This window comes from Malurus melanocephalus, unplaced genomic scaffold (assembly GCF_030028575.1).
Source record: "Malurus melanocephalus ecotype Western Australia unplaced genomic scaffold, MMel_1.1 scaffold_63, whole genome shotgun sequence".
NCBI lineage: Eukaryota > Metazoa > Chordata > Aves > Passeriformes > Maluridae > Malurus > Malurus melanocephalus.
In genome coordinates, this window is record NW_026623295.1 from 593560 (window position 1) to 617246 (window position 23687).

Consider the following 23687-nt stretch of genomic DNA (forward strand, 5'->3'; position numbering starts at 1 on the left):
CAACTTACACTGTGATTAGAGTCCATGTGAYGCTGTATTACATGCCAGTGGAACTATGGGTTTACCTTTCCACCCAGAGACAGTAAAGCAGTGTCCTCGCTCCCTGCAGGACACCCATTTAACTCTGTAAGTAGTATGCCATCTATTGATGCACTCTTTACTACACCCTTCCTCACATGCTTCACACAGCCATCAATCAAAACCAGTCTTACCTGTGTTTGCTGAAAAGAAAAATATTATTCCATGAATTTGCAAGAAATGACAGCACTCTTGAAGCCAGTGAAATGTGTTTTATTTTAAGCCACTGCTAAAACAAGGACAAATTTAGTGCAACCTGGAGTTCATAATCTGAAAACTGAATACAGTTAAATTACTAAAATGGCAAAACTTGTCACCATTATACAGTACAAGACCTTCATATTCATTGAGTACAGTTACATAAACATTTAGTTATTCAAACTGCTTTTGGTATACAATTGCATCACTAACTGGGCTGTGAATTACTGTAACACTGCACAAATAAGCAGCAGTTCCAGCAAATTATAACAAATTTTAGTATTAAATACTATTCAGACATTAAAACAGAACAAAGGCCCTCTAAAACTACACCACCAGCTATACAACAGGAATGTACAAAGATGGTACAAAATAAAGTGACTACAGTGGCTGGGCTCTGTACCTGCCTCTTCAGAGCTCAAGTACAGTAAATGCTTGACAGTAGTGGCTCTTGCTAAAAAGTCAAAATTCTAACAATTAAGATAATTCCTGAACCTTGTATTTTTCTTTGCAAATCAACGGTCTAGAACTACAGGGGTTTGCGCTGGTGTTTACTACTTACTGTGTTCCCATCTCCAATATGTGGCTCTTCATACAAAAGGTCCCAGATAAAGTTACATTAGAAAATGTAACTTTTAAAATCTGATACCATTTTTGAGAGACCTAATTAGTCTCGGAATGTGGGTTGCTGTGTTTTGGGGTTTTGCTTGGCTTTTTTCTAAAAAGCTTACACAATCTTTTAAAACTCAAGAACAAAAATACTACAGAAATTGCATTCATGTACATCGTCTGAGCTACCTATTCACATCCTTGTTTTGAGACAGCAAATCCTCTTTAATTTTAGAACATGGGTTTGAATTTTGTTTGGTTTTTATTTTAAGGCTGTATGCATACTTTGTATTATTTATGCACTCTGTTGTGAATGTTTAAACTAATTTTAAAYACGGCCACTTCTAACTGTTGCTTTATAGAGGGACTATTTCTCAAAGTGCTTTTTCTACAAAATCTTACAAAACACCACAACACTTCCATTATTTAGAACACCAAATATATTTATGAAGTGTCCGAGTGATTTCTGAAACAATAACATTCTAGGATATATTTTCCTCAACATAAAAATTAAGTTACCAGGGTTTTCCATACAGAAAAAACCAAGATGAAACAAACTCTACCATATTATGTTACAGAKCAGAGTTGTCTGCTTTAAAGAGACYAGAATGTGGCCCTTCATGCTTTTACAGTTTTCACTTACATTTCTGTATTTGTGGTCAGGAGYTTTAAATAAATTCAGTAAAAGTGTAATTTAAGACTCACATTAGCAAAGAACAGCTTTCTCACCAATATGGCAGACAACACCAGTTAGATGCAGTCAGAGTAAGGTTTCAAAGGTTGTTAAAATTATTAAATTGTAATAATTTTGCCAGGCTACTTTAATGCTTTCCTAATTTCATACAGAAGGAGAAAAGTCAAGTCATTTTGAATAAATTCAAAACAATTTGTGTGGAAAACTAGTTTGGGGGTTTTGTTTGTTTTCAGTAAAACAAAGTATTTTTTAACATTTTTCTCACGAAAATTTGGAAACTGTGCTACTTTCCTCAGAGGCTAATAGAACAATTTCTTCCTTAATATAACACCAATCCATAGTTTCACAACATATTTGATCCAGTCTGGAAACAAGATTCCATTTATAGAAGCAATTTTCAGTACAACTGTTGTCTACTTAACTTTCTGAATAGTTGTAAGCTTTATGAATGGTACAATCTTCTGCCTTTTTACAAAAAGAAAGAAAAAGCACTTCACCAACTTTATAAAATCCAACATTCTGAATAAATCAGTTAAAAAATGGCTGTTCCTGTAGTGTTTCTTGTTGGCTGTATTTTGTTTTAGGTGTTTTTAAATGTACAGTTTTATACACTTACAATACCTTCAATATCTTTCTCAATGTACAGAAACTATACTATGCTGTATCCTCATGCCTGGAAATTCCACTTGGTAAGGAATTCAGCTGTGAGGCACTACTTTTAGCATTTTATTTTCTCRACATTGCAATTTTATAGGTAAATTTATACAAGTGTGTTACTTCTGTGTTAAGGGGAAGGTGTTACAGCCAGAGAATTGTTTCTAATTTTTGTCTAAAACAACACTGAAAATCAACCTTAAAAAAAAAAAAAGGAATATGGAGGTTAGGCTTGGAAAAAAAATCCAGACAACTTTTGTACAATTCTTAAAAAATATTTGCTATTAGACCCATCTTCCAAATACAAGAACTAAGATAACTTCCCCTGACATCCTTTAGGCTCTAAAGAAAAATCATTCCTGATGCCTCATTTATATTACCTATAACAATACAAAAGACCTAAAAGTGGTTTTTGGTCTTTTTGTCACATACACAGATTTTTCAATCAGTGAAATGATACATGAAGTGAGGAAATAAACTGAGCATTACAGAATGTTTATTTAGTGGCAGAAGTTTGCACAAGAGCTCATATTGGTGAGGTCTCATACCCATATAGATACACATATATATCTCTGTGTGTATTCACATGTGTGAACACATGTATGTGCATATACAAAAACATGAAAAATCTTTGGCTCTGAGAAAGATGAACTTCATGAGATCCAAGGCAGAAATCCAGATGACAAAAGAGGATTAAAACAAATCAGGTCTCTGAAAAAAGGCCAATGGAATGCTTTCCTGAAACACAAAGACACCACAAGGAGAGTGCTCTTGTGTTTACCAGCGTGACACTTCATAGAAATTCATGGGGGAGGGGAAATCAGAATTGTACATATGCCATAAAAATTCTGAAATACATTTGGAGAATATCTCTCACTGCTTGYTTGAAATCACAAACTTGTGCACCATATCAATAGTATATTTTTCTGTGAAAAAGCCATTAAGATTTTTTTGTTCATTCAAAATTAGTAAGGCTTTATGATTATTTGCCAAGTTTTAGGTGGCAACCTGGTAATTACCAGCACATGTCTTTTTCTCTCAAAGGATAGATAAAAAAAATAAAACCCAAAAAACATTTTCAAACCACAGGATAAGTAAAGGACCAGATTTCCCTTCAGACAGAAAGGCAAATCAGCAGCTTTGGTGAGAAAACTGACAAGACTGCTAAAAACATTCGATTAAAATTGCCTTTAAAAAAATGGTAATTAACAAAAATGAAAAACCAATTTGCAAGAAATTTCCCCTTTACATTTTTATTAGCTTTCTTTGCCAAACACTTAAATGCTTACTGAGTAACAAAATTGTCTTTATTACTGAAAAGAAAATTCATATGTGGCTGTTTTGAAATAAAGAATTAAAACTAGTCCAAAAAGATGACCAAAATCCTCTGAAATTTCTATCTTCTACTTTTAACACATCTGTATGAGAGACTAATGTACAAATTCTTTGACACAGTACTAGTGTCATAGATGCATCGGCATACAAAAAGCTTCAGTAAAAAATTTAGCAATTTAAGTTTGATTGGCAAGCTTCAGGAAACCTTGCTGAAGAATTACATACGAAATTACGCTCAACTACTCATTCTGCCCTTCTACCAGAAGTTACCAGTTCTACATAGTCAACAAAAGGGAATATGCCTTTGCACCTCAGCAGTTTCAGAGCASACTCTCCCATCTTCACATAAAGTTAAAACTGGTAAAGGTGGCTATGAAGCCAGACTGTATTAAGGGGCTGCTCAGGCAAGTCACAATTTCCTCCTGACAATACTGCTCTTGGGCACGTTAACACCTGGCCAAGGAGGATAATTTTTTCCATTGTCTGAAGCAAGGTAATCCAGAGCAGATTCTTGTTGAAATCAGTGCTCTGAGTGCTGCAGTGAATATAGCAGTGGGAATGGGAATCCTGACTATTACGTCTGAGACTGTATCCTCTGGACTACTATCATAGACAAGGGTTGTTCATAAATATCTCAATGGTATGAACACAGCAGTAAATACAAGTTATGCATGGGTGAACAACACCGATTATGGACTGAATAAACATACCATGTGCACAGTATCACAAAGCACAGCACAGCTATTTTGACTTTCACCTCAAAGTCTTTTAATGTTTAAACATTCACTAGCTGAATTTTACTTTACACATCTGTTTTCTTTCTATCTCCTTTCAGAAGAGGAATAAAGTGAAGAGTGTTGCATCTTTGGATTTTTCAGACATTTTCCAGAAGCCAGCTGACCAAAGATTTACTTGGTGCTTGTTCTCCATCAGATGCCTTCTCTACCATTTCACAATATTTCAGCACTGCTTGCAAGAGATCTCCAACTTTCCAATCTCTTTCTCTCAGTCTTCTGGAAAGCTAAAGGGTAGACAGAGGAACACAAAACAAAATATTTTGACCAGGACATCCTGATTAAGTTACAGATGTTTTTTTCTTAAAACATTAAGTCATAAGAGATCAGTTGTAATGAACTAATCATTATTCCCGCATCTATAAAAACAAAAGCAAGAATCAAGCACTTCTCTTTAGGGCTGTCTTCTGGAGGGAGCAACATTTTCAAATTATGTGGTGCCACAGGTATGAGGGCTGCGGTTCATCAAGACTGTAGAAAACAGGAAATTCTGAACATAAGATTTAGACATTTGCCACCCCTCCCATGCCAATAACGCATGTATAAAAAGACAAAACTCTGTCTTAATAAAAGGATGTGGATTTTCCTTTCACAACATATAGTGTGGCTGGGGTGGCACAGACACTRCCCTCAATGAAAACAGTGTCTTCAGAGTTGGGAAATTATAACATCTTGGAGAAGAGGAAAAGGTGATGATTAAATTAAACTACCACTCAGAAGCAGAGATCACTGTAGCTGAAATCATTTCTTTTCCCCCAGGGTCCAAACAAAAAAAAAAAAATCACCCATTGCTGATGTGTCAAGCGCAGCTATATATGTAAGAAAGCCTACCCTAATGAAAGAATGAATTTGACAGCTTGCCTAGGAGTAAAAAACCTAACAACTTTTAGTATAAATAAATAAATAAATAAATAAATAAATAAATAAATAAATAAATAAATAAATAAATAAACAAACAAACAAACAAATAAATAAATGAAGCACCCGCACAAACAAATTTTATTCTATGTAGCTTTCTGGACACCTGCCATTTCTTCATTTAGTTTAGACACCCTACTTATTCTCTGGAGCTGTATATTTTCATTCCCTTTAAGACTCTACCAAGACATTCCATATATTAAGTTAAAAAAAGCCACAGACAGTGTTCAAGGAATTACTTTTCACAGATATAAAGTTAAAAATTCATATAGTTTCTATTGCGAGACCTGTCAGATTGCAATATAAAGTTCTATAAAAAACAAAAARGAAGACAATCTTTCCCTGCTTTTTCACCTAGAGGATGTTCCCACTGCAACAAGGGAGGTGATAGAACTGACAGAAAGAACATGGGCATAAAAACAAGTATCAAACTATTAACTTCTTGAGAAAAACATTAACCTGAACAAGCAAAAAAAATCCTCTCTAATCCTGAGAATAATTTATTCTGAACACTGGAAACTTTTCTCAGCGGAAAAAAAAAAAAAAGACATCTTTTCTACATAAGAAGAGACTGAAATCTGTAACTATTTCTGTGAATTTTAAAGCAGGGCACAGGAAGTACGAGTTTTATAGTCTACAACATGCAATTTTGTAAATTATGTTTGTTGGTTTATAGAAGAATGGTCATTTTTCTTTCCTCTGCCAGAGGAAATAGTGGCTAATGTCCAAATACCTACTTCAGCAAATACAGTACAAAACCTCTCTCCAAAGAAGTTTTCCACCACGGTAAAACTACAGAGCTGGCACCTAATTTAGAATTCAAATTTAATCTCTATTTTTTTACATGACCCATGTGTTTCTTACTGTTAGACATGTGAAATATTAGAATTTACTCAAAATAGAGATGTTAAAACAACTAGGTAAGGTCTGAATCCATACAATTTTTTAATCCAAACTGAATCAAAACTGAATCCATACAATTTTTTAATCACAGTACTTGCATATCCACATTGTCAGGCATCTCAGAGAAATAAAGAGCTATCTATTCTAATTTACTGGGGGTTTTTTACCACTCATAACAAATGTATTTTTTTTTTCATACACAGGTATTTCATTCCTTTCTGCTTAAAAAAGACTTCATACCCAGCTGCAGCAAGTAATGCCCTGCCTGATACGTGCTAGGAGTACTTCTGTCTCTTAGGCAGCCCCATCACATCGGTGGCTTGTTACCCTCCTCTGATCAGCTCACACAAACMTTTCTGCTTATCCAGGAAATTGCTAGTTCCGATGTGCTCTAACCCCGGGCCGGTTCCCCACGACGCCGAGATAAGCCCCGAGGGTACCAAGCGATGCCCCRAGCCCGCGGCTGCCGAGGGACCCGGAGAGCGGCGATGGATTCCTGCTGGGCTGCAGCGCCCTCTGCAGGGGCTCGCTCAGCTCCACGAGCGACAGACCGGCAACGATTCCCGATTTTAAAGCCCTCGGCCTGGGTCAGAGATCATTCCAATCGGGAAGTGGGATGGAATAAAAAGTAGGTAATCATTCTCTGCCTCCGGGGAGGGAAACGAAATTTCAATTTATTTTAACATAACTGCATCTGGAGAACTAAAAATAATCTACAAAACTAAGTGAAACAATTAACTGCTGCAGCATTTTCAGGATATGCCTGCCTGCCTGAAGGTCTTACCTTCAGGTGTCATCTTAGTATCAATTTATGACTAAAGCATCTAGCAGAAAAATATTATCATATTTTAGGAGAGCACACATAACAGGCACTGCTATTTTCCAGAGTGCTCTTCTCAGCATATTCTCTTATTAAGGTAAGTGCAGTCATGCTCAGATACACAGCCAGGTAATAGTATCTTTCCTGTGTGTCCTGCAGCACTGGCTCAAATCTCAGCATCACAACTTTGTAACCTCTTAGCTCACAGCTGGCYGAGGAACAAGAGACTCAAGAAAAAGATTTTAAAAGAGGCACCTACCACCTATTTTCTGTCTTACATATTATATTGCAATGTAAAATACAGGTGTTTCACATACACAAAAAAATAATTAACATTTGTGGGYCCTACCACTATCCGACCCAAGTATCTGCAACAAGCATGAAACAGAGGAGTGGATCTTCAAAAGATGGCAAAAAACCACATGAGGTCAGAATGACTGTAATAACTAAACCCAATTCATTCACATCAAAAACCCTTCTGAGAATGCTGGGCCAAGCATGTGAGAACAGAAAAGTGAAGGGTTTTCTTCTTTGTGTTAAGGCATTTATAAACCGCAACAAAGAAGAAATATATGAATATAAAGATTAAATTTTAACAATTTCAAATAGCACAGAAATAGAGCAAAGTATTCTCAAACTGCTTCCAGTTTACAAAAGCACAAGATCCACTGTCAGAATTAATGTACAGCAAAACATATTCCTGAAATAAATCTAAATCAAACATACCACGCTCCAGAAAATGAGTGTACAGCATATATTTCTACATGCACAAAAAGCATTTCCAAACATGATGGGTTATTCAAATAAGAATGCACAACTTCCTAATCTCGAAATCAAATACACATTCTACACAGTTACACAGGCAAAAAAAAACCACCCCAAAGTCATCATTCTCTTTGTGTRCTAAGAAGGGAGAAGCCACTCTTAGGAAAAATCAGACCAGGAACGATGTGGACTGGCCTCCTAGGTACCTTCACATTCTTACCACAAGTCTACAGTAACTAAGCACCAGAAGTGCACACATCCATCCAACTCAGGGAGTCTGTTTTGTCATACTGATCTTTACTTCCCAGTAACTCCCCTTGTCTCCTGAAATTATGATGTAAGCTTTGGAAAACCCCAAGCTGAAGAGTCAAATTTCAGAAYTGAGAGCAAGCTTTTTCTTCCTTAATATACTGGTAAGTATGTTAAGTCATTTTTGCCTAGATCTTCATTGTTAAAATCWTATTAAAGGCATCACATTAATACTTTTTCACATTACCAGGTCACAAAATATAAATACTTGATAATTATCATTCCTATGAACMTTAYCATTAGAGAGAACACCTATACATTYATTAAGTTAGCCTTTCAATAGCCAGGTAATATGAAAGTAATTCCTTGGTTGATTAAAAAATACAGGCTTAATGTAAGAAGTTCCAGATTATCATGTCTCATTTGGTGGGCAGTAATGAAAGAATAGGTTTTATGATCTTATAGAAATAGTAAATTTCTCTTATGTGTTTCTGATGGAAACACTCAGGACAGTACGCACACCAAAATACTGAACCTTTCCAAAGGGACACAAATGGCTAAAGCCTAGTTCTTTGAAAGTGTGATCTATAAAACCAGAATGAAGGCACCTAAAAATAAAAAAAAAAAAAAATTGAGACTTCTTTTTAATAGCTTTGGTTTCAGTTGCTTATGCAATAAAGACATAGTATTTACTTAGAAATTAAACTTCAGCCTAACAAGAAAATGTGTCTTTGCTATTGAAAAAAAAAAACCCCTTGGCAGAACATGTTAAGTTAGAAAATAATTTGCATGACCAAGTTCTCAGAAAGATTCAATTTATAAACAATTAAATTGTAAGTAAAAAATGCTTGAAAAAATACCATTTTCACCAAACAAAAATGCTATTATTTCATCCTTTTTGGAGTAAAACACTTGTAAAAGATGTGAAATAATCAATTTTGATGTTTATGTATGGTATATATACAGGCTAAACAGGCTGCTCCAGTTTGACCTCTCAGGATTTAAATAATGATTTTACTCAGCAGTGAACAGTGAATGAAGCAATAGCAGCTGATATATCACAGCAAACGGAAGTCAAGGAAATCCTTCCCCTTTCCCCTTTCCCATCCCCCATCAAACCTGAGTACTTACAAAGACAAATTCCCTGGCAGCAGKGTCACGAAAGTGAAGATCAGACACCTCTGTTTCAGAAGCTGCAAGCCACTGGAGAGCTGCTCTGAGTTGGGGGTCCACTAGATTTGGTTCCAGATCAATATTCATTATTGATAAAGTCTTTCGGATTTGCTCCAAACCTAACATTAAACAGAAAATAATCAAATCTATAGCTTCATATAGTTTCAAAAAAATCTCTGTAGTTCACTGTTTATGGACTGTATTATCTTAAAAAAAAACTCAATTTAGTACAGACAGGTAATATGAAAGGAAAACAATATGCCGGTCTGAAGTGTTTCAGCACTTTCCCATTAGGAAGTACTGTTTATCCYATTTACAATTGTGTACAAACATAGCTGAGTATTAAAACATATCTAAACTATAATGTATATTCCAAATGTCAAGGAATTGAGCACAGACTTGCATAATCTGAACMGCAATGGTTCTCACATGGTCCATTAGTTACTTCTGTTTCCAGCTGCTAATTTTCACTATTCCTTCATCTACTGATTTTAAAGAATGTGTATTTCAGAATTCTTTCCTGTACTGATCAGAATGTCTCTTGGGCTTTTCCAAAATATATTGCTGGTTTTACTGAGGCATATCCAGTTTTTCAACATTTCCTTCACAGYCTAAGTTCCAAAAATTAGTACRGTATKGAAAGAGCAGTTGTGTTAATAACAYTTAGRARCTATARTATTGTCATCTGTTCCCAAGCTGAGTTTCTGTATCCAGCTAGCAGAGAAAACCTTTATCACACTTCCCGAAACAAAAAGGTATATACATAATACTCTCTAAGTTGCTCTAGAGGACTCTGCTTCCAGACTACTGACTAGAAACATGGAATATGTTTGCAACAAAAACATATATTCATGTTAAGTTTACCTCAACCTCACTCCTCTTCCAACTAAGGTTATGAAAATTGTGGTAAGTAAGGTATTCATTCCTAACTGGCAAAATCAAGCAAGTTGAAACAGATTCCCCCAGAAGTAAAAGAAAGAGAAAATTAACTACAAAACTGTCAAACAAAACTGTGTTTTTAATGGATAACTGACTATTTATCTAGAAGCCCCAAAATGTAACTTTTTTATAGGAGAAAGAAAATTTAAAAAAAAATATGACATTTAGTGGATGGAAAGCATTGCGGCAACGTTGCTGGAAAATTTTGGTACATTTTTCAGTCTTACAAAACATGTGATAGTAAGGCTTTGATTCAAATTCTTTGGTGAACAAGGCACAGCTAGCTTAGAAAAAGCCAGAAATTTCYAGGTATGACATGAACAGAACTTTCAAGTATGAAAGACCAGGTACAAAGGTTTTCTACCTAGCACACTGTTTAAACAGTCCTACAATGACACAACAGAAAGAGCTTTTGCAAAACAATAGCGAAAAAATGAGGAACTTAAATTGGAAAAATTTCACTAGAAAATCCTTCATACAGTATAAAGCAGGCTGCTGCACTAGACAGTAGGTGACACCTAAACTGTGTAAAGAAAAAAATCCAATTTGAGTATTTGAGATGCAAGAACTTTTTGAAGTTGAGACCAAAAGAAAGCAATGGCATATTGACAAAGCAGATAAAACCTACAGAGCAGAAAATGTTTAAATTATAATTATTCTGAGGAAAAAAAATTAGCTTTGTTTTCTTCTATGCTTACAGTCACATCTGATTTAATAAAATTAAGAGATGTTGTTAATTTATATACATTTTTCCAGGAGCTTAAAAAGAGAGGAAAAAACCCCAAACAAACAAAAAAATCCTAAACCCACACCTCTTTCTGCTTACATCAAGACTATCTGAAGATGTGCAACAAAGCTGAATATGAATATCCTCTATAAGGAAGCAGCAGAGGCCTCTGGAAATGCTTRCTTTATCTTCAGAATACACCCAACACAAAGAAGAGCTCTGTTACAACTTGTTCTAACATCAGCTCATCTTAAAATCATCTTCTTACACTGTGCATTGAGGCTGTTTTCATTTTAGTTAACAACCTTTGGCACATCAATCAGACTGGAATCRCAGCAYAGAGATCTTCTACAAACCACAGAGTTGCAACAAAATTATAGAAAGACCCTGTGTTACACATCACTAAGAAGAAAGAATAGCAAATGCATAGAATGCAAGATTTTTATTTGTTTTAATGACTCTTTCCYTGTTTGTGTCCAGTTTGAGTGACTTCTTCAGCAACTTGAACACAGCCATGCAGACACATATGGCTCCTTATCAAATTTTTCAGAAAAAAGGTAACCTATATATCAATTCACACTTTGAACAAGCTGATCAAGTTCCCTACCTTATCTTATGAAATTCATGTGAGGGTCAGTAACAAGCACTTCCCAAAGGCAACAAATTTCAGTGCATTAAGAGGATTATGTAGGGCATTAATCTAAGAATACATTCTGACGAATAAGGATAATAGGGAATCACGTTGTTTTGCACACTACAAAGAATTAACAAAATAATTAATGTAGAGTGCATAGGACAAGAAGAATAGTATATGCTGGAACTGACATTACCTTCTACAGCGTCCTTGGAATCTTCATCTTTATCTTCTGTTCCATCACTGTATTTTAATTTAAAAAACCCAAAAAAAACAAAAATATGAATACAATCCAATATGTGCACTAAAGACAGTAAATCCTAAGACTGTAATGAAGGTTAAACAACAGGAAGATCATAAAAGGCTTAAGGAGTGATCATGAAAAGCAGCTTTGCTTCTCACACCATTTCRCGTTGTAAACAGACTTATCAACTTCACAAGATTTTCTCTTAGGAAAAGAAGGGAGAAGAGAGAAACAAGAGAAAGGTGTTATTTGTGTTACGTATTGATTTGAATAGCTTTTCTCCATATGTGAAAAGGTTGAGCCATCTTACATCATGGATATGAATAGCTATAAGTAAGCCATTAGTGGTCTATAAAAACCAATTACTATGCAATTTTGAAAGTTTACACAAGCTAAAGGGGAAAAAACCCAGAAATCCTGTAGGAAGCAAGCTCAAGTCTGCAWGAAAAAAAGTAAATCTAAAGACTTGAAAACTGCAGGCAAGAACATGCAAAAAAGGGACCTTTTTGCAAGCAAAACACATACATCAGTTTTAGCACAGCAGAATTTAATCATTCAGGATGGATTAATTAATGAAAAAAATCATATTGTGATTAAGTGAGGAGAGTGTGAATAATGTATCAGCATAAAAAATGAACTGTATTTTTATTTTCAAAAATGATGATTTCATGCATTAATTATGAGGACCCATCTGGTTTGTGTTTCTCAACTCAACCAACCTGTCTGATGTTGGAAAGGATAAATTCTCCTCATACATATCCCCTTCTAAACCAAGACTGCTCCAGCTACTGCTGTTACCATTACTGCCAGGAGAAGAAGARAAGACAGCTGAACTAGAAAAGAACAATAGCTCAAACTAGAACCTTCATTTTCCTTACAACTGTTTTTCAAGACATTTAATGCAAGAGCACTGAAACTTTCTAGACAGGTTTGCTGGAATGACTCTCAGTGGTATCCTGAGCAGCAATGTGCACAATAATGCAAAACTAGCAMGTTTCAGTACACAGGTGAAAGTATTTATTTGTACTCATTAATTTTCCAGAGCAGTGCTAGCAGGAATTCTGTCCTCAGATCTAAGCACATCACTCATTATTTATTGAAGCYCAACAATTTCAAAAGGATTACTCATAGGAATATGGATTACATCTGTAACATTTGCTAAGGAGCAGCTAAAAGTTAATAAAATTAAGTTTGCATAGTGAAGAGAACTTCACATACAAAATCCTTCCATCTCACTCMAAAAAATCCAGTAAAGATCTTCAACAGTCTGATGAGAAGGAATTCCTATTTTTYTTTTAATTTTAAATATTGTTCTACAAGTTGATCTTGAAAAAAAAGAGGGTTTATAAACCTATGAAAACTATATTAAAAAGATCATTTCACTCACAGTTCACAAAAATACTGCATTTATTCTATGACTACATTCAACCCAATGCAAAGAACTGAAAAAAAGCATGTTCTTACACTCGTTAATTTTAGTCATTATAAATAGCACCACTTGTTAAGCCTGTCAATATGTTTGAGATTGAGCAACTTATTTGATTAAATCTCCATTCCCCAACTTCATACCTCCCACAGAGCATGTCTGGAAGCCTTCCAACAACAGGACTTCCAAGTAGCCAACATTCTTCAAGAAAGTAGACTTTCTACTAGAGATKACATGAGAAGCTGTGGAGTAACTGCAGAGAACAACTACTGCAAGAAAATGCTCTCTTCACCTAAGTTTTATGCAACTGTTGAAGCTCTTTTCCATTCACACCACTAAAGACATATAGCAAAATGGTGGAAGAAAGTATTTCAAGGGACAGACTCTGTCTTTCAAGTGTTTGCCAGGAACATTATCAACTATCAACATCCCTTGCTCTTCAGCATGCCTGCTCAGATCCCAATTTCAAAACAGTGAAGTAAGGTTAGTAAACCTGCAGCTTAAACACACCTGAATAACATGAAAAAAAGTTTAAGAAGTTGGAAGTGCTTCATTCAGTACACTGCTGTTTATTTAGAYTACTAGTCCAAAGAAAATTCAAAGAGTTCTCTTGCTATGAGAACAAGTAAAAAGAAAATTAAAGAGCAGAAGCTTCTGAAGAAAACAGCTGGCAGAGAATGCAAACCTGATCTAAAAAAATATTTCTGAAGCTACTGTGTGCGACTAGAACACTCTAAATGAAGTACTAAATTTGGCTTAAAATGGTTAAATTACAGGTGTAAAAAAATTTAATATAGCCTATTGATATCAATACTTTGGACTCACACACCCTTTTTCACTGAAAGTTTCAGATGCAGAACATAAACTGAAGTAAAAGCTGTTCTGGGTCTCAGACTAAAGGATAAAGAATTTGCAATCTAACACAGTAACTCTGCACACTACTGTTCTGATTAGGTAAAGACTTAATACACTTTACAGAAGTCAGTCTTGGTCTGACATAATCATATATATTGAACCATACAATTACAATGAGGTATGAGAATGAGACCTCTTTGTAGTGYGACCTTTGTTTTAGGTTGCCAAATTAACACTTTTTAAAAAAAACTCCTGTAACCACAAAACAAGCAGCAAACAGACAAAGGCAKTATAATGCCTCTATAATGGTTTGTGCAGCTCTTTAACATGAGCCAAAACAAGAATAATGAAAAAAGCAAGAGGCTTCTGCTCTGAGTTACAACCCAACCTGGATGCTCTGATGCATTCCCTGGTAAAGCCTATGTCTACACCTATGCTTATACCCACACATTAACTAGAGAGAATGCTTAAGACCTTTTRAATTCTAAATTTAAGTCACTAGCATTAGGCATGAAAAGCAGAACACACAAGCACTTCCCTGCATAACAAACTCCCAAGTTCTCAAAAAAAATTCCATATAAATGGAACTGCCCACAGGAAGCAGTGAATTAATTTTTTTATTTGTTTTGCTTGTGCAAGGCTTTGGATTTACCTGTTAAATTGTCTTTATCTCAACCCACGAGTGTTYTCACCTTTACTTTTCCAATTCTCTCCCCCATCCCACCTGGAAGGAATGACTGCCTGGCTGGGTGGAGCTTAGKTGTCAGCTGGGGTTAAACCACAACAGGGTGTTATTGCTGAATCTGGTCTTGTTACAGMTCTCCCCCTGGCTATCTTTTTTTACTCAGTGTAATAACCCCAGATCCTTCCTTCCACCTGATAAACCTCAGTAACACAAATGAACATAGGTGCTTTTACCAAGCCACAATCAGTTCTGTAAAACCAGCCGCAAATTTGTTGCATAYGCCAGTTTCCTCCATCAACATCTTGCTAATCAAATTATGCCTCCCCTTCTAACATGTTAYTCCTCCTCTAATGAGCCACAGATTTTCTTCCAAGTTATATAAATTACCTTCTTTTCATTTACATCTGTTTTGGGAATGATAAACAAATAATAAATACAACATAGGCACTACTGCCCAGAAATTTTTTAATAAATTTTCCCCACGATCAACTAACTTACATTTTATCATGTGTTTTTAACTGCCAATATAGTGAATATTCTTCCTTATACTCAGATTTTCATCACCATTTTCACYTGTCCAAGAGATGATGTTTTCCTAAAATAACTCTAAGTTAATGTATTCCTTCACAAAATCATTAAGTTGTACAAGCGATAAATTATATTAGTGTTTTGATTAAATTATTTAGTTAAGCAAAACATGAAAAATATTGCAGACATTTAACTGAGTAGTTTACATTGGTATTAAATAACCTATTTGTATWTTACTTAAGCAAGAATATGGGAGATATTTCTTTCATCTCAGCAATGCTGGAAGTACTAACTAAAGAAAAAAAAATCGCTCTGTCATTTCTGCTATTCTTCAACAGAAATGCCAAACATGGTTATATCAATCACAGAAAACTAAGTTTATTCATTCCTCATATAGGAATGAAGGCCARATGTTTGAGAGGCCACAACTCTCARWATAATTCTCCCTGGAAACAGGCACAGACATTGCAGATTTCAAAAGTCACATTCTAATCTTTGTTAGTTATCAGTCAGCCAGGGAAGTGTAGTGAGAAGCTCTGTACAAAAMGTTACTACCCTGAATAAGTAAGCTCCAGTATTACACACCTGCAAGTCCATGGTTAACAGTATATAAATACTCCACTAATATGAGTTAGAGCAGCTTACAAATTCCAGTTACTAAAAAACCAAAAATAGCTGCAAAAGCTCATCATGCAAATTAAGCTAGTGTTACTTCCTYTCAAAAATAAATGAATTTATATGAAACACTTTCTCAATAATTAAGTTTTGGTATTTAAGAGCACAACTTATAAACCATACTCTCAAGCTGTATTTTACACAAGGTCGTAGTTTTTAAAATGTTTACATCTTTTGCTAATACTTAAATTTTATATGTACAATTTTGCCTGATGTTACTCCCTGGCATCAGTGACAATGCATACTCTACATATTTTACAGAGTATGAATATTCACGGCCAACAACACTTTGTAAGAAAACAAAACCATAATATTAGAGCCATTTTTAATAAAAAAGTCATTGTGTCTGGAAGACAAAGATAACCTCTTCTCCCCCAAACCCTAGGAGAAATACACTTGATGACAAGTTATTTGATATCAAGGTAACTGTTGATGACAAGTTATTTGATATCAAGGTAACTGTTTAACTATACTAACAACTTTATAATTACCTGTCACTGAGGTGAAGAAAACTGCTGCTCTCATCAGGATGTTCATCTTCAAAACTTAGATTGGACCAACTCCCAGTGCTATCATCACCAATACTAAGACTCATCTGCTGGCTAACAACAGATTCAACAGAGTGAAATCCTTCTCTTCCAACAGAGCTAAACAAAAATTTAAGACAAAAACATCACTGCATTTCATGCTGATCTGTGTTAGTTCATTCACAGCAATTTAATACCATTCCAAAGACATTAAAATCCAAGGGAAAGGAAAAGCTGGGGAATCCCTTCATTTGTACCCTATTCTCAACACAAGAAATAGTGCAACCAAATGAATTTGAAATATCAACAGGGTTATGTCAGGGATTTTCATGTGGAATTATTTCACCCGAAGTCAAAGGGAGKGGTACAAAGAACTCTCTTATTTGGAATATTATTAATTATAAAGCACAGAAGGCACTGCAGCTTTGCAGACTGCGTATCAAGACTGCATATCTGAACTTCTTCACCACAAGACAGTTTGGCTGTTTTCTATAGCCTGCTTTCATTACAAGCAGCTAAGTGGTCTGCTACTGTAGGCAAAGAGCTTAAATATAAGCTGGTGTCGAAAATATTAGGACTCCATTTTTAAAAAAGATCTTTCTGTAGAAAAGGTTCTGGGTTCTTTTTCCTTCAAGCAAGTGTAGCAATGCACAACTTGTACAGAATCTTTCCCCTGAGGAAGTAGGTTTAATTTTTTTATCAAAAAAACCACCAAGCAACCATACCCTATGAAAGTTAGCCTTTAGAAGACACTTCAAAAATTCATTTAAGGAAGTTTGAACTCCTTAGTTAAAAAAAAAAAAGGCAAAAAACTTACAAAATGAGAACATGCAGTTATGAACTAATTTTCATGTGTAAACTGTGATGATCTATATATATATATATGAAGTGGTAGGAAGTTCAAGAAAAATGATCATCCTACTCCTACAGCAGCCACAGTAAGATTCTCTATTTGAAAAGCCAACCTTAACCACATCATTCCTAACACTTTGCTCCAGTGAGAATGAATCTGTACAAATACGTAGCTGAGCTGGAACCCATCAGGGTAATAAAAAGGTAATTTTCCCCATTTTTGTTTACAGTCATACCAGCACCAGTTCTCTACATCACAGAAGGCATTTTCTCAAGGAACATATGCAATACATACCACACACTAGATGACAATATAAGAAACATTCATAAATTCTGTCACAGTAAAACTCTGCAGTCACCTCCTTACCACAAATTTAGTAATAAACAGTATCTCTTTGAACCCTGAATTTTGTTTCTAACTAGAATTTTTAAACAAAACATCATCATCTTTGATAACATAGGTATAGAAACAAACACATGACTACTTCCTTTTTTTGTCACACTGAGCAAGGACTAACCCTGTTGTGCAAAGTCCAACAAAATAYTACTCATTAACACTTTCATGATGTTATGTGTTTCACATCAAACYTGGAAAAATTTAGTTCAGTCTCACTGTGGCCTTTAGCCACTGAACATATAAATTTCAATTTTATTGTTCATTGTGATGCCCCTCTAAATACCAGAGAAAGAAACCAGTGTGAGGAATTCCCCTTAAAAAAAAAAAAAAGTAAAAATTTAAGTATTACTTCAAATTAAAAAAAAAAAAAACAACATGGCAAGGATTGCTCTTGGACCTGAAATGATTTCACTCTGATCTGCACATTCTGTTCTAGGAAATATAGTTGTTTGTCACAAATTTACTGTGGCACATATTTCCTATTTATAGGCCTATTGAAGGAAACAGTATGTTACCCTTTGCTAAATACCCAAGAATTTCAAAATCAATTCCTTGTTTATTGTATTACTATTTTATAAGCTAAAGTGTGGTTTAGTAAGCTGTTTTTTCTTGAAGTAACAGGTTCTTTTTTCTTTCCTAGTAGTAAAGACACTATCACAACACAGCCATAATAAAAAATGAAGTTTTCACACTATAAAGCAATGGCTCATTTGGCCAGTATCAGATGTTGAAGAGGAAATACAAATAGGGAACAAACCTGGCTTCTGTCATGGATCATAGACCAACAAAATCTGTAAGGAGTAGTATTCCCTAGTGTAGGTAGTATTTTCAAGTTGAAACAACAAATTCCATTTATTTGTCACCTACTGGAACATATGTGTGCTAATATACACAGTATCCTGGTTTCAAGCTCACATAGGTGGAAAAAAGCTTTTTTTCCCTAGTTCTCAGTCACTTAAATATAACCAGAAGAATAAATAGAAAATATTCAGAACTTATAGTGTATCTAAGAAAACATATTAAAATTCCTTCTGAGGAAGTAATATTTGTATTAACAATCCTTTTTCTAGTACAAAATGCAATAAATAAAGAGAAAATTAATATTACCTTATGGTAACTGCCTGACCAATATTAGTCATAGCTGATGTCATTATTTCAGTAGTAAGACTTTCAGCAAAACTGACTCCATCTTGTCCAATACCACTGTCAGCTGTGAGACTTGTGTAACTCAGCTCTCTTTCTGCTTTCTCTACAGCCGCAGTAGCCCCCTTGTCAGAAAACACTGTCCTCTGTTCTACATCAACGTGAATTTTGGGAATATCAAGCTGAAACACTCTTGAATTTTGACAGGCACCACCCAGTCCAGAATGAAGAAAACACCTCACTGGAATGCAGGATTCTTGTGCAGGTAGATGATGGGACATACTTTCTGTACAGTAACGATGTTCTTTCAAACTGCAGCATCTACAGACAGCTCCAGAAAAAGGAGACAGTTTCTCAGCATGTGAGAGCTTATCCCCATTTTTTCTGTTTTCAGCCACATGGAGAACAGCAGACTCTAAACTCATTTCTAGAGTATCATCTGCTACTTTCCTGGCATATTGTTCTATGGCTTGAATTATACCTTCACTGTAGCCGTTTTCATTTATATTACCTGTACTATGATAGAGTTTTTGATCTGGGGAGAAAGGAAGAAATGTCCTAGAAAACCTTCTTTTAATGAGATCCCCTGTGACTTCATCAAATTCAGTCTTTTTATATAGACAGGAATCAGTTAGAGACTTTGGCAAACATGCTCCGGACATTTTCAGTTTCTTCCTGACATCACAAGTGATACTGTGAGCAAGGGATTCGGAGAAATGCAACAACTCTGTACATTCCGTTCTCTGTGCACCAACACTCCTCTCAAACATTTGGCCTTCCCAGYGATGAATGCTGCTTTTCACTTGCTGTACTGCATCTTTATTCCCAGCTTTGATCAGCTCCAGCTTACCATTTATCTGTACATTTTGCCCAGGAAAYGTCTTTCTGCTGTATCTGAATTTGGTTTTTCTAGCTGCTTGCTGCAAGCCTGATTTGATAGACCTGTAAGCAAGTCTGCTGGCGTACTGATCCACTAAGAGCTCAGTGTTACCTCCTTCTCTTTTCAGAACACGGATAACATGATCTGCGTATTCATCAGTCACACTTTCACAGCTCGGGTATTTGGAAGTCAAGCCTGTTGTGCCTGAACCTTGTGGTAAAGGAAGCATGGATGAATCCCTCTCCCCCAGCCACTGGTCCCGTACTGGGCCACACCATTTCTTTGAACTACCATCTTTGTCACCTTTTCTCAGATAAAAGCAATCCACTTGGCAATTAACCCGCTTCAGCCTCAACAGCTTACAATGCCTTGATTTCACTACTTTCTTGGCCTCATTGATGACTTTTCCTGCCATATCACCTGCATAATTCCACAAGGAATTGCAYGTCTCTTCTGGTATATTTACAAATGCAGTATAACCACATCTTTTGTTTTGCATACCTAACTGAGCCTGCCTACCAGCTTCTCTTTCATTTGTTTTACCACTGAAATGGCAAGCAGCCATTTCAGTTGCTACTGAAATTATATGGCTAGCTAAGCCATCTGCATACTGAATTGTTTTTGCTGATTGCTCCTCTTTCTCAACAGGCATTTCAGAATGATCTTCATCTTCACTACTTTCCACTTCTTCAGATAGGGACCGCATGAGTTTCAGCACAAATTCCTCATTTTCCAACGAGTCGTGTTCAGTTTCAGACAAATCAGTAATGGATGGATTGTAGGGTGTAGAAGGCGGTGTTGCAGGCGCAAATTCCTTTGCCAATTCTCCCTTGAGTTTCTTGGACAGTTTTCTTAGGTTTCTTTCAGAACTATCTTGACATGATACTAAAGGAGTTGGTGGGGGTGTATCAGGCATTAAACAGGTATTTCCATGTTTCAGGCTTGATTTTTCTTCCATTTGCAAAGCACCTTCACTGCCAAATATCTCTGATGAAAAGCTATTTGCATGCAGAAAACAATCAGTTTGCCTGTAATTCAAAGCTCCTGCTGATAGTTTCTGGGTATCACTTTTTTTTGAAGGCTTGTTTAAGCATGTTATTGAACAGCTCCCTGTGTCAGTACAGTCCTCTAGAACACGCCTAGCAAAAGTCACAGTGGAACAAGGCGGTGGTGATTTTGAAGACAACCTGTTTCCTTTTTGTTCCTGCCAACAATCTTTAGATTCTAGAAAACACTGAACAGAATGAGTTGGAGTGAGAAATTTACATGGATTATTCAAAGGCAACTGCTGTTGTTCCACAATTATAGAAACATTACTTTGTTTCTCAGCCTCTTGCTTCTTTATCACATATTGTTCTTTCTGATTGGCATCGCCGTAAGTCTGTGAGCTCACATTACATGTTAAGCTCTCAGTGGTGTTGTATAACCCAGTTTTACTTTCTTCCACAGATTGTTTTATGACATACTTGGCCAAATGATCTGCAAACATGCTCTTGGGGGAGTCTTCACCAATACCTTGCACATAAGGTTTTTTATCTGTTACTTTTTTTGTTAAAAAATCGGTATACTCTTCTACTGCTTTTGTTACTCTAGATGAGGTTATGGTTTCATAAGCTTCATTTACTATCATATCTACCATAGTTCCAGAGAAAGTATTAATGCCTTTTGACCCACTTGTTAATTCTGAATTATTGTTCAATAYAGATCTGTTATTTGTTAGTTTGGTATCATTCTGGTTACAAAAGAGTGATGGAGTACTTTCAGTGCTTTTACTGTGATCTGAAGTTAGATAAATATTTCTGAAAGAAGCAACTTCCTCCTTGCTCTTTCTGCTTGTGAAAAATGGATGAGTGTAGTCTTCAAATACTTTCATATTGTCATCAGCACTTGAAACAGTGGATATTTTTGCTTTGTAAGCATCAGAGGAAACCTGCTGCTGACAAAGAGCTCTTCCAGCTAAGGGCACAGGTATTGAACTTACAACACCAGAGGTACAGAATAGAGCTTGCTGTACTGTATATTCCTTCTTGGAATCTTGAGTTGACTTTAATGCTACCCTATCATTAAAATTAGGAGAAACTGTGGAAGTCTGTGTTGACTCTAACATACTTTCTGCGCTTACGTACTTGATATTGTCCATGGAAACACTAATGGCTGCTTGTGTTGTGAAGGTCACATCAGCCTGAGATAGTTCAATAAATGCCTCCTGAATGACAGATTCAGACAAATCTCGGGCGTAGGATCTTACCACTTTGTTTTCATAATCAAATGACGAGGATTGTGCAGTAGGTGTTGATGGATAAGAAAACTGGCATACTTCCATGATTCCTTCAAACACAAGCTCTTCAGCAAGGTCTGCTGCAAACCGTGCAACCGTGTTGGTAAATATTTGTTTCTTTACCTGACGCAATTCTTTCAAAGCACCAGTTATAGCTTCGCTCACCAAAAAGTTTGCTATGCCATTAATGGCACGCTCCTTCAGCGAGATTGCTCTACGTCTTCCAATCTCATAAAAAGCCATTTGAAAGACTGAAGAAGTCAATCTAGCAGCCAAATGGCAAAGTGCATTTGTGCATGAAGAAACACCTTTTTGGAGGTCTTTAAATGCACTGCCAAAACTTTTTTCAACCAATTCAGAYGCAAATTTTTGAATGCTATCTCTGATCATTAGTGACTTATGCTTAGATTTTGCTTGCTTCTCTGGTTCCTTACTAGTTTTAATTTTGAGATCTGCAGCTTGCCTCTTCTTCTCTTTCAAAGTAACCCTTYTGTACTTCGAATCATTCTCTGAGCACATCCGTTCTGATGAAGACTCAGAACAAAAAACAGAACCCAGTATTTCAAATGAAACACTATCAGCATATGCTGAGTAGCTGTTATAAGCTGCATCACGGTGATTTTGAYCAGTCCCATCTCCACCAGGATTAATTCGACACAAACATTCAGAAGAACCGCAGCTCCCCAGGGGGCTGAAGGCCGATGTTCTAATAGGGCTGAAGAAGCCTCCATTCTCTTCCCCTGACGTTTTAACYGGGCGAGGGGAATCTGGGACCTCAAAGATGCTGCTGTACGGTGATTCCGGCTTACGAGGAGTTGGTTTCTTTACATTGGCTGGGAGAGTGGGACGATCAAATTTGAATTTCTGAGGATTCATTGTAATGCTTGCAGAAGACAATTTTTCATGTGCAGTCCTCCTTTTCTGGACAGGATTTCCTAGGATGGGATCCCTAATAATTTTACAAGAGTTTTCCAAGGCTTGCTCCAGCTCATCAAACTGATCAAAACTATCAAAAAATTCACTTACTTCTGAGTCCGAATCCTCTATACCATCTTTTACTACTGGAATTTTTGGCAGCTGAAGTTTTGCCTTCAAGCTTTTTTGATATCCTTCTTCATCTAAAAAGATGATGGGGCTCGGGCTGGAGCAATCAGACTCAGAGGATTCAGCTGGAGAGGAAGAAAACAATGTTTTACGTAAAAAATTAACACCTTGATCAGAAGGATTATATGGCTTATAAAAACTCCTTTGTATCCAAGGATCAGAAATTGAGGTTGTAACTGAATTCTTTACTGAGGAAAGCTCCTTAAGTCCCAAAATATCAATCAAAGCAGAAGATCTGGCAGATGACTTTCGACGTGCAGAACCCACAAGGATCTTTGAGTCAACAGCTTCTAAACATTGAGCAGGGATGGTTTGTGAAGCAGCATCTCGATGATTTTGAGAAGAAAAGCTGCATGCACCTGAAGAAAAAAAAAAAAAAAGGTAAAAAGAGATTGCTCCAAAACCAAGAATTTCCACAGAACTACAGCAAACTGGACAGCTTTTAATAGCAACTGCTGTGTTTACTATTGTTGCAAAATGCTAGCTCATCTTTCACAATTAAAGCAACCTTTCATTTTCTTTAAATCCTATTACACAAACCAAATMACTGACAAATTAATGAATTTTTAAGCACACAAAGTAGAGCAAAATTCTGTTTGATAT

At 36.0% G+C, this 23687-nt stretch overlaps 1 protein-coding gene across 3 annotated transcripts in view; it reads right to left on the reverse strand.

Annotated features, from left to right (window-relative positions):
* Positions 1-275: 275 nt before the first annotated feature.
* The window catches only part of AKAP11 (A-kinase anchoring protein 11), a 44376-nt gene continuing 20964 nt past the window's right edge, over positions 276-23687 (reverse strand). The window contains exons 7-12 of one of the 3 annotated variants that reach the window (XM_057366316.1): positions 18787-23443; positions 16395-16550; positions 12454-12537; positions 11687-11733; positions 9149-9309; positions 276-4589 (exon numbers count right to left, since the gene is read on the reverse strand). In XM_057366316.1, coding sequence (XP_057222299.1) covers positions 4443-4589; positions 9149-9309; positions 11687-11733; positions 12454-12537; positions 16395-16550; positions 18787-23443 — 5252 coding nt within the window. In that variant the 3' untranslated portion in view covers positions 276-4442. Of the gene's footprint in view, positions 4590-9148; positions 9310-11686; positions 11734-12453; positions 12568-16394; positions 16551-18786; positions 23444-23687 lie in introns of all 3 variants that reach the window. The other 2 variants (XM_057366315.1, XM_057366317.1) reach the window with 2 other exon arrangements.